Source organism: Bufo gargarizans, chromosome 3 (assembly GCF_014858855.1).
Source record: "Bufo gargarizans isolate SCDJY-AF-19 chromosome 3, ASM1485885v1, whole genome shotgun sequence".
Lineage (NCBI taxonomy): Eukaryota > Metazoa > Chordata > Amphibia > Anura > Bufonidae > Bufo > Bufo gargarizans.
In genome coordinates this window covers 95381337-95397276 of record NC_058082.1, presented here as the reverse complement: position 1 = coordinate 95397276, position 15940 = coordinate 95381337, and the positions used below count along the sequence as shown (strand labels likewise).

Genomic DNA, 15940 nt, shown 5'->3' with positions numbered 1-15940 from the left:
CTGGCAAAACCGTTAACAGATTTATTTAACCAATCATTAGTAACAGGAGTCGTCCCGGAAGATTGGAAATTGGCAAATGTCGTGCCCATTCACAAGAAAGGTAGTAGGGAGGAATCAAGCAACTATAGACCAGTGAGTCTGACATCAATAGTAGGCAAATTAATGGAAACCCTATTAAAGGATAGGATTGTGGAACATCTAAAATCCCATGGATTGCAAGATGAAAAACAGCATGGGTTTACTTCAGGGAGATCATGTCAAACAAATCTTATAGATTTTTTTGACTGGGTGACTAAAATAATAGACGGTGGAGGTGCAGTAGACATCGCATATCTAGATTTTAGTAAGGCTTTTGACACTGTCCCACATAGAAGACTTATCAATAAACTGCAGTCATTGAGCATGGACTCCCATATTGTTGAGTGGATTAGGCAGTGGCTGAGTGACAGACAACAAAGGGTTGTAGTCAATGGAGAACATTCAAAACAAGGTCATGTTACCAGTGGGATTCCACAGGGATCTGTACTGGGACCAATTTTGTTTAATATCTTCATAAGTGACATTGCAAAAGGCCTCGATGGTAAGGTTTGTCTTTTTGCTGATGACACAAAGATATGTAACAGGGTTGATGTTCCTGGAGGGAAACGCCAAATGGAAAAGGACTTAGGAAAACTAGAAGAATGGTCAGAACTCTGGCAACTGAAATTTAATGTGGATAAGTGCAAGATAATGCACCTGGGGCGTAAAAACCCAAGGGCAGAATATAGAATATTCGACACAGTCCTGACCTCAGTATCTGAGGAAAGGGATTTAGGAGTAATCATTTCAGAAGACTTAAAGGTGGGAAGACAATGTAATAAAGCAGCACGAAATGCAAGCAGAATGCTTGGATGTATAGGGAGAGGTATAAGCAGTAGAAAGAGTGAAGTGCTTATGCCGCTGTACGGAACACTGGTGAGACCTCACTTGGAGTATTGTGCGCAGTACTGGAGGCCATATCTCCAGAAGGATATAGATACTCTAGAGAGAGTTCAGAGAAGAGCTACTAAACTAGTACATGGATTGCAGGATAAAACTTACCAGGAAAGGTTAAAAGACCTTAATATGTATAGCTTGGAAGAAAGAAGAGACCGAGGGGATATGATAGAAACTTTTAAATACATAAAGGGAATTAACTCGGTAAAGGAGGAGAGCATATTTAAAAGAAGAAAAACTACCACAAGAGGACACAGTTTTAAATTAGAGGGGCAAAGGTTTAAAAGTAATATAAGGAAGTATTACTTTACTGAGAGAGTAGTGGATGCATGGAATAGCCTTCCTGCAGAAGTGGTAGCTGCAAATACAGTGAAGGAGTTTAAGCATGCATGGGATAGGCATAAAGCCATCCTTCATATAAGATAGGGCCAGGGGCTATTCATAGGATTCAGATATATTGGGCAGACTAGATGGGCCAAATGGTTCTTATCTGCCGACACATTCTATGTTTCTATGTTTCTATGTTTCTATGAACAGTTGTCTAAGCTCACCTGCTCTGAAGCTCACAGGAACTCCAACTGAGAGCATGATAGGCTAATTTAACCCTTACTACAGGATACTGGGCTAATCAAAATCACCTGACTAGTGGACGGAGTGCTGATCCAGGGACAGAAGCTCTATATAATAATAAACAATTTGAGAAAAAAAGGAAATGGATCGCACATCCACTGCAAACGCTATGATCTCATCCCTGCACTTCTGCAGGAGACAGCACTAAATAGCGCATGTGTACTACCTCTATGCTACTCGCTAAATGAGGCATTAGTGTACATTTTGATCAAAAGGCGTAAGCCCACTCACCGCGTCAAGGTCGCCTCAATGAGTGGGTCCTAACCTAAAATTGGCGCGGCGCTGCACGGCGACCACCAGCGCTGTGGCGCCATCCCGGCCGGCGGCGGGACCCACTGGCCAAACAGCACCCCTGCTGTCTGACCATGCCAGACCTAGCTCTGGGCACCACCAACCAGCCAGGAAAACAGCACAGTGGCCCCCGTGCAGCACCGCACCATGTGAACAGTTGTCTAAGCTCACCTGCTCTGAAGCTCACAGGAACTCCAACTGAGAGCATGATAGGCTAATTTAACCCTTACTACAGGATACTGGGCTAATTAAAATCACCTGACTAGTGGACGGAGTGCTGATCCAGGGACAGAAGCTCTATATAATAATAAACAATTTGAGAAAAAAAGGAAATGGAGCTCTATTAGGGTGAATAGGACCTCACACTCTCCCTGCTGCCCTGTGCACACAGCAGCAGGGAGTTTACCATGGCAGCCAGGGCTTCAGTAGTGTCCTGGCTGCCATGGTAACCGATTGGAGCCCCAGGATTACTCTGCTGGGGCTCCGATCACAAGCTGCCACTGCCACCAATGAGGAGGAGGGGAGGGGACCCTGCCTGTGGCCACTACCACCAATGATTTTAATACTGGAGGAGGGGTACACTGCGCCACCAATGATTTTAATACTGATGGGTTGGGGGGGCACACTGCACCACCAATGACTTTAATACTGGGGGGGCGAGGGCACACTACGCCACCAATGTTTTTAATACTGGGGTGGGGGGGAGGGTGCACTGCACCACTAATTATAGGCAGGGCTGATGCCGGCCCGGTCTATAATGCCCCCCCATATGCCCGGGCCCCTCACACAGATTGTACTTACCTCACTCCCCGACACCGGCGTCGCTTCTGATGCCCGCACAGCCACCACTGCATCTCCCTGTCACGCTGATCAAAATATTCGGCAATGGGGGGCAGCCAATAGTAGGCCACGACGGGAATGAGCTTCCGTAGCATCGCGGGTGACAGTTAATTTAATATGATCCTCTATGCCAGAAATTGATGTAACAAAATTGCAAACCCAAAGTTTGCAACCTTATGAATGCGATTGTGCCTAAATTTGGGTTCAAGTTGCATTTCTACACCACCCTTGCCACTTTCTGAAAAAGGGGAGAGGCAGGGGTGGGGCTGGAACATGGTGTGGGCAGGTCCATTGGTTCTGGCAGATTCACTATCATTTACACCAGTTTACTGGCATAAATGAAGATTGAAATCTAGTCCAGCTTCACTTCACTTATTACACAGCTGTCTGCAGCTACCACTAAGGGGGAGCTGAATGCATAGGCATTCATACAGTTGCCATTGTCTACAGTGGAAGCTGTAATTATCCCTATGCATTGAGCTCACCGTAGTGGTGGCTGAATGAAAATGCAGTGTTTTTACATCGGGAACAGAAAAAAGAGTTCAGCTCAAAAACCCTCCTTTCCCACCCTCCATAACTGAAGGTATGCCACCAGACTAGAGCTTCTTAGGTTATGGTCACATGGCTATATTGTTATTTGGAAATATATGGAAAAATCTGATAGCTCACCTGATAGCTCAGAGAATAGATCATCAATATCTATAACATGGAAAACCCCTTTAAAAAGATCAGACCCACATCAGCCTTAGCTTAGACCCGCATCAGCCTCAGCTCAGACCCCATCAGCCTCAGTTCAGACCTCTATTAGCCTCAGCTCAGACCCCCATCAGCCTCAGTTCAGACCCCTATTTGCCTCGGTTCAGACCCCCATTAGCCTAAGCTCAGACCCCTTTCAGACCTCAGATCAGAAATGAAAAAAACATAAATAAACTTACCTCTCCTGCTCTGAACGGAACTGCCATTCTGCAGATCCTCCCTGGTCTTCTTCTAGGCGCTCTGCACTGTAACCTGACGTCGCACAGCATCAAGTCATCGTGCGCGCTTATGTGCACTACTTCCTGACAGCACACAGTGCAGAGTGGGGCCTGGAAGGGTGAGTAGAGGCAGAGCATCGCTTCTCTCAGCGCTCCCCATGCCATAATAGAAGCGGTTATTGGCATTCACACTATAAGACAGATTGCCACTTTTCCTTCACTTTTGCTTCTTATAGTCCAAAAAATTCGGTAATTGATTACTTCTAGCAGGAATAATAAAGAAATGGCACATCATAGAGTCATAATAATAGATGCTCCAGAATTGTTATTACATAAGGAACGCAAGTACTTACTAAAATAAATCTATCAGGATGCAAAGTGGCGAGGATGAGTAATCAGACAAAAAGCCACCCCATTCCAGCAAGGGAATAATAGACTTGAGATCATCAAGGGTGCCAGTGGATGGACCCCACCAATCAGACACTTATTGTCACGGTCCCTCAGGTGACTGGTGTCAGGAGATCAGAGAGACTGGCTGAGGGTGGAGGAATCTAACTGCCTCCTTGATTTCTCTTTATTCAGTGTTGATAGGGTTAATGACCACTTCCCGTTTCTCAGCTGTTGCTCAATGGTCCACCCTTTATAGTCTGACCCCACCCTTCTGACTATGCGGTAGATAGCTTCATTTGGGTTTGGCTGAGCTGGTGTGAGGTCGTCTCTGGATTTCCTGTTCTTCCATCTCTACAGAAGTTAAGTGTCACGTTTGTTTGTATTTGTTATATTCCCTGTTTTTGTATCTGGGCCTGAGACAGAGACTTCCATTCGTCCATCTGGGGAGGAATGGGTTGTCTCTGGTCCTTAACTTATACCAGGGCCTTATAGGCAAATCAGGGCCCAGGTATACTGCTTATGAATATTCCTACCTTCAAGGTCCATTCATATTGATAGGTAGTCAGGGCCCGGATTAGGGTTGTCTAGGAGGTGACCTGTTTCTTCCCTAGTTTCCAGGCCCACTTACTGTTCCCCTTCCCTCTTGTGTTGAGTGTGGAGTTCCCCCCCACACTGATCATGACAACAGCGCAGAGATTTTGCCAGTGATTCTTTTAAACCCAGGCCTGTAACCATGAAGAGAGGGTATCCACTACGTCTAGGCAGTCTAGTGCAGTGAGATTATGGAGCTCTCTGTCAGAGGAGGTTGTGATTTTAATGAACAAGTTCAAAGAGCGTCTGAATACCTTTCTTGAATGCCCCTCTGGATCAACACTGTAGGATTACACGGTGGACTTGGTAAACCTGTGTATATGTAATTATGTAGAAGATGTCAGCTTAGTAGATAAATCAGGAAAACCAGAGATCAGGGCTACAATGTGAGCCATCGAATTTCACTCTGAATGCATACAGGCTGCAGAAGCCAAACAATAGCACATTTTTATTCACAACCAATTACAGAAACTATTAGATTTTTTATACCAAGCAAAATATAGATAGAAACACCTTTTAATCACATTTATTTTAATGCATAACCAAAAATATGGTCTCGAACTGGGCTCCATTTAAATGGTGCTAAAACATGTTTATATTTAACATCAGAAAATTTTGTTCTTTCCAGGTATTTCCATGTTTGCTTTGTAAGTTTACATCCATCTCCTATGTGTTTCCAAGTTGGATCTAAGATTATCTGGAAAAAATATCTCCACGAGGAAGGATCTGCAGTTACATGCTCCAAGAAATAAAATGCTCCACCCTGTGAAAGTCAGAAAACAGTAAGAATATTAAAACTCATTTGCCAACAAGAGAAAGTCTTATGGCATCTGAATGTGATAAACTACTACAAGTGGGTTCAGGTAAAAACACAGATGACACTTTAAAGGTTTGCACCCAGAACTGTGGAGTCAGACATATGAGGTTGGAGTCATTTTTACGTGGAGTTGGTAGAAATGTAATGCCTTCAAAGTTGGCTTCAAAATAAAAATATTACATGATGTTGATGAAAACAATGAAATTTCTAATTTTAGCACAATTTTACAGAATCAAATTTGTTATTACTAGTTATAAATGAGGCATTCATGAAGCAGTCAGCTGAAGTCAGTACAATAATGACTGCAGGCAACAGTAAACAGTGAAGCATGGGGAAGGTTCCTTGCAAGTTTGGGGTTCCATTTCAGCAAATGGAATTGGGAATTTGGTCAGGATTAACGGTATCCTCAATGCTGAGAAATACAGGCAGATCCATCATTCAGTACCATCAGGGATGCGTTTAATTGGCTCTAAATTTATTCTGCAGCAGGACAATAATCCCAAGCCCAATGACCCAATGTCATAAGAACTATCTTTAGAGTAAAGAAGAACAAGGAGTCCTGGAAGTGATGATATGGCTACCACAGATCTCTGATCTTTACATGGCCAGGTCTGTTTGGGATTACATGAAGAGACAGAAGGATTTGAGGAAGCCTACATCAACAGAAGATCTGTGGTTAGTTTTCCAAGATGTTTGGAACAATCATTGAAAAATTCTGCAGGCCACTGTGCTTTTGGGAACTCTCTGTCCAGCAGAATTTTTGTACCCTTCTCCAATTCTGTGCCTCCACACAATACTGTCTCTGAGCTCTACGTGCAGTTCTTTCCTCCACATGGCTTGGTTTTTGCTCTGATATACATTGTCAGCTTTGAAACCTTTATATAGACAGGGCTGTGTCTTTCCAAATCATGTCCAGTTATGACAGGTGGACTCCAATTAAAATGTAGAAACATCTCAAAGATGGTCAATAGAAATGGGAGGCCCGAAGAGCTAAATTTGAAGTGCCATAGCAAAGGTTCTGAATACTTATATCCATGTAAAATTTTAGTTTTCCCTTTGCAATAAATGTAAAATACATTTCTAAAATTCTGTTTTCACTTTCTAATTATGGGGTAGTGAGTGCAAATTGATTGCGAAAAACATTTATTTTTAAAATTTTAGCACAAGGTCAAAGCATAACAAAATGTAAAATAAAGTGAAAAGGTCTGAAGACTTTTTGAATGCATTGTATAATGATGATTAGGGATACATGGCCATTATACAGCATCGTACACAGGGCTGTGGCATAGCGCCAACTGTCTAGCTAAGATGTGCTTGATGCAATGAGATTAGTCACTTTTGAATGTAGTGCCTGTAGCTAGGATGGCTCTGTAAGCTGGTCTCACATACAGCCACGTGATCATACTCCTGGTGTTTATCTTCTGATTGTGTTATGTCCTATATTCTGAGTACATTGTTATCTCTGCTGGTTATATCTCCTCTCCCCCTGCCTGATGTATGGAGTATCACACATCACATGCCTCTTATCTTTATTGTTGCCCCTCCCGGTCTCTGTAGAATTTGTTTCAAATACTGGGCGGCAGATAATGCAGGGTCAGTGGGTCAGTAACAGAATAGCAGAGCGGACAGTGAGTAATTACAGCATTACCTTAAACTTTGTCAAAGAGGGACATGCAGGCAGCTATAAATGGAAATAATGTCTGTGAGAGAACTGTAGTCCTTCACATTGGTAATCCCACTGAGTAAGCCCTGGCAGCATCAAAACAAATGTACCACACAAGCTGGTCAAGATAATGAAAATGAAAATTAATTACGTCTGTAATGGGATCATGTCGTAGTAATTCAGACATACAAGTACCTGGAAAACCTCTTTGACAATTGTTTGTGGTAAAGCTTTATGTCAGCATGAATTTTAGATCCAGAAAGACTGTCTTGCCAATGTCAAATACTTAACAGGATGTTGGCATAAGTGTGCATGGAAAAGTATTGCTAGGAATGGAACATAATATCCAATAACAGGATAATTATGTTCTCCTTCTAATCACTATATTATTGTCTCTAGTTACTTAATATAGATAGCACTATGACTACACATCATACTGTTGAGGTGGAGCTCTCTTATATTTTCTTACACGTATTCTAGGTCACAGGCCAGAAAGATGTTTAAGGCTTATGCTGGTAAAGTATATCTAGGTTAAAAGGCACTGATCACATTTATAGGCTGAGTGAGGAGTGGCCGCTCTTTGAACTGTGAAAACATCTGAAAGGAAGATTGTTTCATGATATATTCAACACTCTGTGTATGAAGTCACCTAGATGTACTTAGCTACACTGCCAAATCTCATCCAATATGGCCCAGCCCTGTGTTAGTGAAATTAGGCTAAATTACAGAATGTGCAATAACTACAGTGCCTTGTTAAAGTATTAACCCCCCTTGACTTTTTTAGTGTTTTGTTACATTACAGCCTTAAGTTCAATGTTTTGTTAATCAGAATTTTATGTGATGGATCAGAACATAATAGTCTAGGTTGGTGAAGTGAAATTAGAAAAATATATAAATAAAACTATTGTTTAGAAATAGAAAACAGAAAATTGGCAAGTGCGTATGTATTCATCCCCTTTGTTAGGAAGCCCATAAAAGGCTCTGGTGCAACCAATTACCTTCATAAGCCACATAATTAGTGAAATGATGTCCACCTGTGTGCAAAATAAGTGTCACATGATCTGAAATTACATATACACATATTTTTTGAAAGGCCCAGAGGCTGCAACACCTAAGCAAGAGGCAACACTAATTAAACACTGCCATGAAGACCAAGGAACTCTCCAAACAAGTAAGGGACAATGTTGCTGAGAAGTACAGGGTGGGCCATTTATATGGATACACCTTAATAAAATGGGAATGGTTGGTGATATTAACTTCCTGTTTGTGGCACATTAGTATATGTGAGGGGGGAAACTTTTCAAGATGGGTGGTGACCATGGTGGCCATTTTGAAGTCGGACATTTTGAATCCAACTTTAGTTTTTTCAATAGGAAGAGGGTCATGTGACATGTTGGATTGTCAATGCAACCCTCTTCTCCCACTCTTCACACACTGATAGCAACACCGCAGGAGAAATTCTAGCACAGGCTTCCAGTATCCGTAGTTTCAGCATATGCTGTGAAGATACGAGATGTGCAGCACCTGAAACTACAGATACTGGAAGCCTGTGCTAGCATTTCTCCTGCGGTGTTGCTATCAGTGTGTGAAGAGTGGGAGAAGAGGGTTGCATTGACAATCCAACACAATGGTCAGCACATTGAACACATTTTATAAGTGGTCAGAAACTTGTAAATAACTCATGAAAAAATTAAGTTACGTTAAAACCAAGCACATCGTTGTTTTTCTTGTGAAATTCCCAATAAGTTTGATGTGTCACATGACCCTCTTCCTATTGAAAAAACAAAAGTTGGATTCAAAATGGCCGACTTTAAAATGTTCGCCATGGCCACCACCCATCTTGAAAAGTTTCCCCCCTCACATATACTAATGTGCCACAAACAGGAAGTTAATATCACCAACCATTCCCATTTTATTAAGGTGTATCCATATAAATGGCCCACCCTGTACAAGTCAGAGTTAGGTTCTAAAAAAATATCCAAATCTTTGATGATCCCCAGGAGCACCATCAGATCTATTATAACCAAATGGAAAGAACATGGCGCAACAGCAAACCTGCCAGAAGATGGCCACCCAGGAGGATCTGCAGAGTTCCACAGCAGAGTCTGGAGTATCTGTACTCCATAGAGTTGGGCTTTATGGCAGAGTGGCCAGAAGAAAGCCATTACTATCAGCTAAAAACAAAAAGTTGTGAGTTTGCAAAAAGGCATGTGGGAGACTCCCAAAACGTATGGAGGAAGGTGCTCTCGTCTGATGAGAGTAAAATTGAAAGAAAACATTTTTTTCAGCAGTCGGGATTGGGAAACTGGTTAGAGTTGAGGGAAAAATGGATGGTGCTAAATACAGGGATATTCTTGAGCAAAACCTGTACCACTGTGTGGGGGATTTAAGGTTAGAACGGAGGTTGACCTTCCAGCAGGACAATGACCCCAAACACACTGCTAAAGCAACACTTGGCTGGTTTAAGGGGAAACATATAAATGTGTTGGAATGGTCTAGTCAAAGCCCAGATCTCAATGCAATTGAAAATCTGTGGTCAGACTTAAAGATTGCTGTTCACAAGCGCAAACCATCCAACTTAAAGGAGCTGGAGCAGTTTTACAAGGAGGAATGGGCAGAAAATCCCAGTGGTAAGATGTGGCAACTGCTCATAGAGACTTATCCAAAGCGACTTGGAGCTGTGATTGCCGCAAAAGGTGGCTCTGCAAAGTATTGACTTTAGGGGGGTGAATAGTTATGCACATAGATTTTTTTCTGTTATTGTGTCCTATTTGTTGTTTGCTTCACAATGAAAAACAAACATCTTCAAAGTTGTCGGCATGTTCTGTAAATTAAATGATGCAAATCCTCAAACAATCCATGTTAAGTCCAGGTTGTGAGGCACCAAAACATGAAAAAAGTGGGGTGAATACTTTTGCAAGGAACTGTAAATGTAACAGAACCTTCACAAAAGCCCAAACAAAAAAAACAATTAAAGGGGTTGTCTAGGTCCAGAACTGAACCCCGACATATCCCCTTTTTCACCCAGGCAGCCCCTCTGATATGAGCATCTGAGCAATTCATGCGTCGAAGCTCTCCCTTGCTCTGCGCTGAATCACACAGGGCAAGAGCTTTTTCATTAGATCTGGTGACATACCGGGTCTCTGCTAGGCGGAGGCTTCCACCTAGCAGTGAGTCCGGTGACGACACCGGCACTAATGGGCGGGCTTTAGTGCTCATCTAGCCTGTAAAATCCTCCGATGCTCATATCAGAGGGCCTGCCTGGGTGAAAATGAAACCCGGACTACCCCTTTGAGGGCTGTCTTATTTTGGCTCTCTTCACTCTACTGCATTGGAAAACCAACAGACACAATTAGAGTCAATGTTGCCTGTTAGTGTCTGTTTGGATCCAATGAAAAATGAATCCATCACAGTGGTCAAGGGTGATACTAGTATAACAGAACCTAACTCTCCCATGGTCGTCTTTAACCCTTTCCCGCACCTGAGTGTAACTGTATGTCCAATGTGTGGGAGGGATATATAGAGTGGGCTCACAAGGTTCCAGCTGTGTAATACAGGTAATACAGCTGACACCCAACCACAATGACTGGGATCAGAGACACCACGGTCAACAGTGCTTGTGGCATCCGAGCTATCAGACACAGGGAGGGGACTTACTCTGTCCTCTATTCGGAGCCCCTACAGCAGAATCATAAGGCTCCGATTGGTTTCTATGACAGCCTGGGGCCTTGTGAAGACTCTCCGAACTGTCATCGAAATCTGCTTTCAAACAGCTAGTAAAAATTCCATATACTGCAATAGTATTCTGTTGCCGTCTATAGTATAAGAGATCAAAGGATTCATGTTCAAGTCACCTAAATTACAGTTAAAAAATATTTTGGGGGAAAATAGAAAACACTAAATTCTCATCTCCCTTTCCCAATTTTATACATATTTAAAAATAAATAAACATAATAGATATCGTTGATATCTGAAAATTTTAGAACTATTAAAATATAAAAATGTTTTTCCTGTGTGGTGAATGCTATAAGGGAAACAGATTAGCCATTTTGGTCACTTTGCCTCCCCCAAAATTAAATAAAAAGTGTTTAAAATGTCGTAGGTAATCCAAAAGACTACCAATACAAATGACCGCTCATCCTGCAAAAAACAAGCCCTCACACAGCTCTGTAGCCAAAAAGATATGAGTGTCAGAATATAGCAAAGCAAAGCAAATAGTAGAACATAATAGTAAAACATAATAAAAGCGACGTAAATTTAGTGTCGCTGTAATCGTATTGACCTGCAGAATAAGGTCATCATGTCACTTTTAGTGCATAGTGAATTTTTTATAAACAAAACCTAAAAAACCACGGCAGAATTGTGTTCTTTTTGAGTTTACCCAATGCTTTCGTTTTGTCCCCATTTATTGTCAATTGGGACAAAACTGAACTGAAGGAAATGGAGTGCTCCAAAATACATTCTGTTCCATTTCATTGCATTTCCATGACGCACACAAAAGCGCTGCAAGCAGCGTTTTTCTGTCCGCGATAAGGTGCGGAGCAAGACGGATCATGGCTCACAATCTAAGTCAATGGTGGCGGACCATTTTTTCTGACACAAAAGAAAGTGGATCTGTCCGCCAATGACTTGGTTCTAGAGACGGAACCGTCCCAGCTATTTTAGAGATAATACAACCGGATCCGTTCATAACGGATGTAGACGGTTGTATTATCATGACGGACACGTTTTTGCTGACCCATGACAGATCCAGCAAAAACGCAGATGTGAAAGTAGCAGTAGTTGCGTTTTTTTCATTCAAAAGTTTTCTTAGGTTTCATAGTATAACAATATAAAAGTATACAATTAAAGAAAACAAACAATGCCAGATTAGAACTATAAAGTACTGACAACATTATGCTTCGAGGAAGCAAGCCTATGTATATGATGCGTTATTTCAGCACTTTCTTATTATAACCAAGGAATTAAAGCATCGAAGATGATGCCAAGCATTAATGGTGAGTGAAATGACAATAAGATGGTATTTTATTCTTGCGTTTTAATACTGAAAAAAAAAAAATGTTAACTTTGGAAATAATGAATTTCATCTTTGCATTGCCATATTCTGACCCCTCTTAACTTTTTTATTTTTATGTGTACGGAGCTGTATTAGGGATCTGTACTTTTCATTGATACCATTGTGGAGTGTGTATGACTTTTGACCACTTTTTATTTGTGCGTGCTCGTGCTCCCGGTTTTTATCCTCCGAGATGCCAAGGTCACATTTGACCATGGCATCTGAAGAGTTAAGTGTGTGTGATCAATGTTACTATTTAAAACAGCAGCACTCAATGTTTATGACGCCCGCTGCACTCGCAAGCGGGCACCCAGCTCTAAATACCTGGGAAATCTAGGCAAAGATAAAGCCACCATCTCTACCACTGATGTTGTCATCATGACTCCTTGCCTAGTTATGTAGTAATACATCCCATATTGCCATTTGACTGGCAGCCACTGAGTCCAGTGGCGGCCATATTGCTTGTTACCTAGCTTTTCTAAATGCTAAAAGTTAAGAAATATCCATATTGTTCTCTACAGATTTAGGGCTCATTCACACGGCCGTTGTTCGGCCATCTCGTGCATTAGGGGCCGCAATCTGCAGTTCCCAATGCACATGCACCATTCAACTTGAATGGGTCCGTGATCCGTCTGCACCGCAAAAAAATAGAACATGTTCTATTTTTTTAAGGTGCGGAGGCACAGACAGAAACCCCACGGGAGCACTCCGTAGTGGTTCCGTGGTGTTCCAGGCCTCCGTTCTGCACTGACCTTCCTGATTGAGGACTCATTCAAGTGAATGGGTCCGCATCTGTGAGACGGGGTGCACAAGGCTGATGTCCGCATATTGCGTACCTGCTGTTTGCCGGCCACAATAGGGCTTGGCCGAACAACAGTCGTGTGCAAGAGTCCTTAGGCTGAGTACGCATCACCGTCCAGAAGAAGATAAAAGAAACAGGATCCTGTAAAAAAAATAAAACGGATCCTGTTGCATCAGTGGGCATTCGTTTCAGCCATTTCCGCCTGAGAAAAAAAAGTCCTTCATGTCTTCTGGACGGATCAGAATAAAAAGCTAAACAGTGATGTGAACTCAGCCTTAGGCCTCATGCACACAACAGTATTTTTTTGCGGTCCGCAAAAAGGGGTTCCGTTGTTCCGTGATCCGTGTCCGTTTTTGTTTCCGTGTGTCTTCCTTTATTTTTGGAGGATCTCCAGACATGAAGGAAAGTAAAAAAAAAATTAAGTCAAGTTTGCCATGCAAATGATAGGAAAAAAACGGACGCGCGGACGCGGATGACAATCTTGTGTGCCTCCGTGTTTTTTCACGAACCCATTGACTTGAATGGGTCCGCGAACCGTTGTCCGTGAAAAACATAGGACAGGTCCTATTTTTTCAACGGACTGGAAACACAGACGCGGATGACAAACGGTGCATTAGCCGAGTTTTCCACGGACCCATTGAAAGTCAATAGGTCCGCAGAAAATCACGGAAAACGGAACAACGGACACAACAAAGGTCGTGTGCATGAGGCCTTAACATTGATGTGTCATGTGTGCCAAGCGTACCTTAGTGTACTATTCAATCATTTTTTATCAAATCATTTAGTGTTTGTCAGGTAATGCAAAATATACACTCACAGGCCGCAGGACCCTATGAATTTCTGCCAGGATGGCATCAATATTCTCCACAGAGCAAAGTACCAATGTACAGATGACCACATCCATAGAACCGCTGGCTACTTGGTGCATATTCTCGCCTGGGGCAACCAGAAAATCCTGGAAATGGACATTCTCATTCTCAGCCAGACTCTTGCTTAAAAACGACTTGAAGTTAGGGTTAGGGTCCACACAGGTGACTTTGCATCCTGAAGGATAGAACTGGAAGTTTGCTCCTGTGCCGCAGCCAAGCTCTAGCACTTTCAGCTCTCCAGAAGGTCCTTTGAAATCATTCAGGTTGCTGAAGAGTTCTTCCTTGTAGTTTCTCATGTATTTGTTGTATGTCCTGGTGACTCTCTCCAGAAGGTAAGGCATTGCCTTCTTAGCTATAGGACTCCACAGACCCAACACTGCAAGAATGTGTATAGGCAGTGCAATAATAGCAACACATAGCTGGAAGAATGCTATGTGTAGAGCCATGTTCAGTCACTGTCGCATGAAAGCAGCTCCTGCAGCTTGTATATGACGTGCAGAACAGCAAGCGGAGGGTGTGAGTGGTGAATGGGCTGCCTGCCTCCTCCTCCTCCTGCTGCTTCTAGGCCAAGGAGCAAAACATGTCATTGACTGTATTATATCACTGATAATTACTTTTCTTTAAGAAAAAAAGGAAGTAACTGATGATACAAAGGTCCACAGAGTAACAATAGTCATATATCCACAGATATCATCAGACATCAAGGAGTACTCCAGTGTTACATGTTTTTCCTTAGACAGCTTTTTGCATCGGTCTTAGGTTTCCCCCCTAGGCTGCCGTTAGAGTCGTCGACTTTATGTTGAAGTGTGCACCTTGTCATAAATTAGGCTCATCTGCGGCAGTCATTAGACCTGTCGTAAAAACTACGCTAGGACCTGGCTTGGGCAGTTTTTCACTAACATTTACGCCTGTTTCCAGGGGCTGGTGGACACGGCGTAAAAACCGGCCACGGGACTAAATATTGTCACACAGCCGGTTAGAAATGGGGACTCCTAAAATAGTCGCAAGTCTTAGTAAATGTGCACCTCTATGTTATCCCCATGTCTGTGAGGCCCTCAGGGTACAGCCACGCGGTCAGGTTTCTGCATGCAGTTTTAGAAGCCAAAATCAGGAAAGAGGGCATTCACACAACCATAAGTGTTTTGTGATCCATAAAACACAGATACCGGCTGTGTGCACCCAGCATCATGGTGCGAACCCATTGACTTCAATGGGTCTGTAGTTCACATGTTGCGATGACATATGGGACATGGCTTATGGATAGGTAAGTACACAGTAGCCCTTCCATTTGTTTCCATATCTGTGCAGCCGCGCCACAAAAGATAGGACATGTCCAATACTTTGCCACAGCATGTGGACCACAGACTCATTGAAGTCAATTGGGCACATTAGTGTCTGCGGCTGTTATTAGGCAAAAAAAATAATAATGCTGTTTTAGACTGTCTTATTTTTTTAGTCGCACTTATACTACTGAAATTGCACCTGTTTTGGAGTCCTTTTCACCTCATTCGCTTATTTATTAAACTAATTCAGAAGTTTTCAAACCTATTTATGTAGGTGGTTAGTTGCGCTAAATTTCACCCAAAATGTTGCACTTTCATGGTGATGTCACGTGCACCTATTCTCCGCAACTCACCACTCAAAATTGACAAAGAAAAGTTCGCCAGCCCTGGAGTGGATTAGAAATTAGACGCAAAAAGAGTCGCACCTACTTAAACAGGTTGGAAAACAGTTATAAAAGTTTGGAAACTTCTGAATTAGTCTAAAGAATCTAAATCGGCGAATAAGGTGCAAATACCTCCAAAACTGGCGCAATTTCAGTAGTAAATGTGACAGGCTACTTTCACACTCGCGTTTTGTGCAGATCCGTCAGATGATACAATCATCTTCATCTGTTTGTATTATCTTTAACAAAGCCAAGACGGATCCGTCTTGAACACCATTAAAAGTCAATGGAGGACGGATCTGTTTTCTATTGTGCCAGATTGTGTCAGTGAAAATTGACTTACATTGTGTGCCAGGATGGATTCGCTTGGCTCAGT

At 42.5% G+C, this 15940-nt stretch overlaps 1 protein-coding gene across 1 annotated transcript; it reads right to left on the bottom strand.

Annotated features, from left to right (window-relative positions):
* Window positions 1–5119: 5119 nt before the first annotated feature.
* METTL7A (methyltransferase like 7A) lies at window positions 5120–14391 on the bottom strand. The gene is made up of 2 exons (XM_044287345.1): window positions 13847–14391; window positions 5120–5454 (listed from the first exon to the last, which is right to left on the bottom strand). Exons 1-2 carry the CDS (start codon window positions 14342–14344, stop codon window positions 5218–5220), a joined length of 735 nt encoding a protein of 244 aa, XP_044143280.1. The 5' UTR covers window positions 14345–14391; the 3' UTR covers window positions 5120–5217.
* Window positions 14392–15940: the final 1549 nt, after the last annotated feature.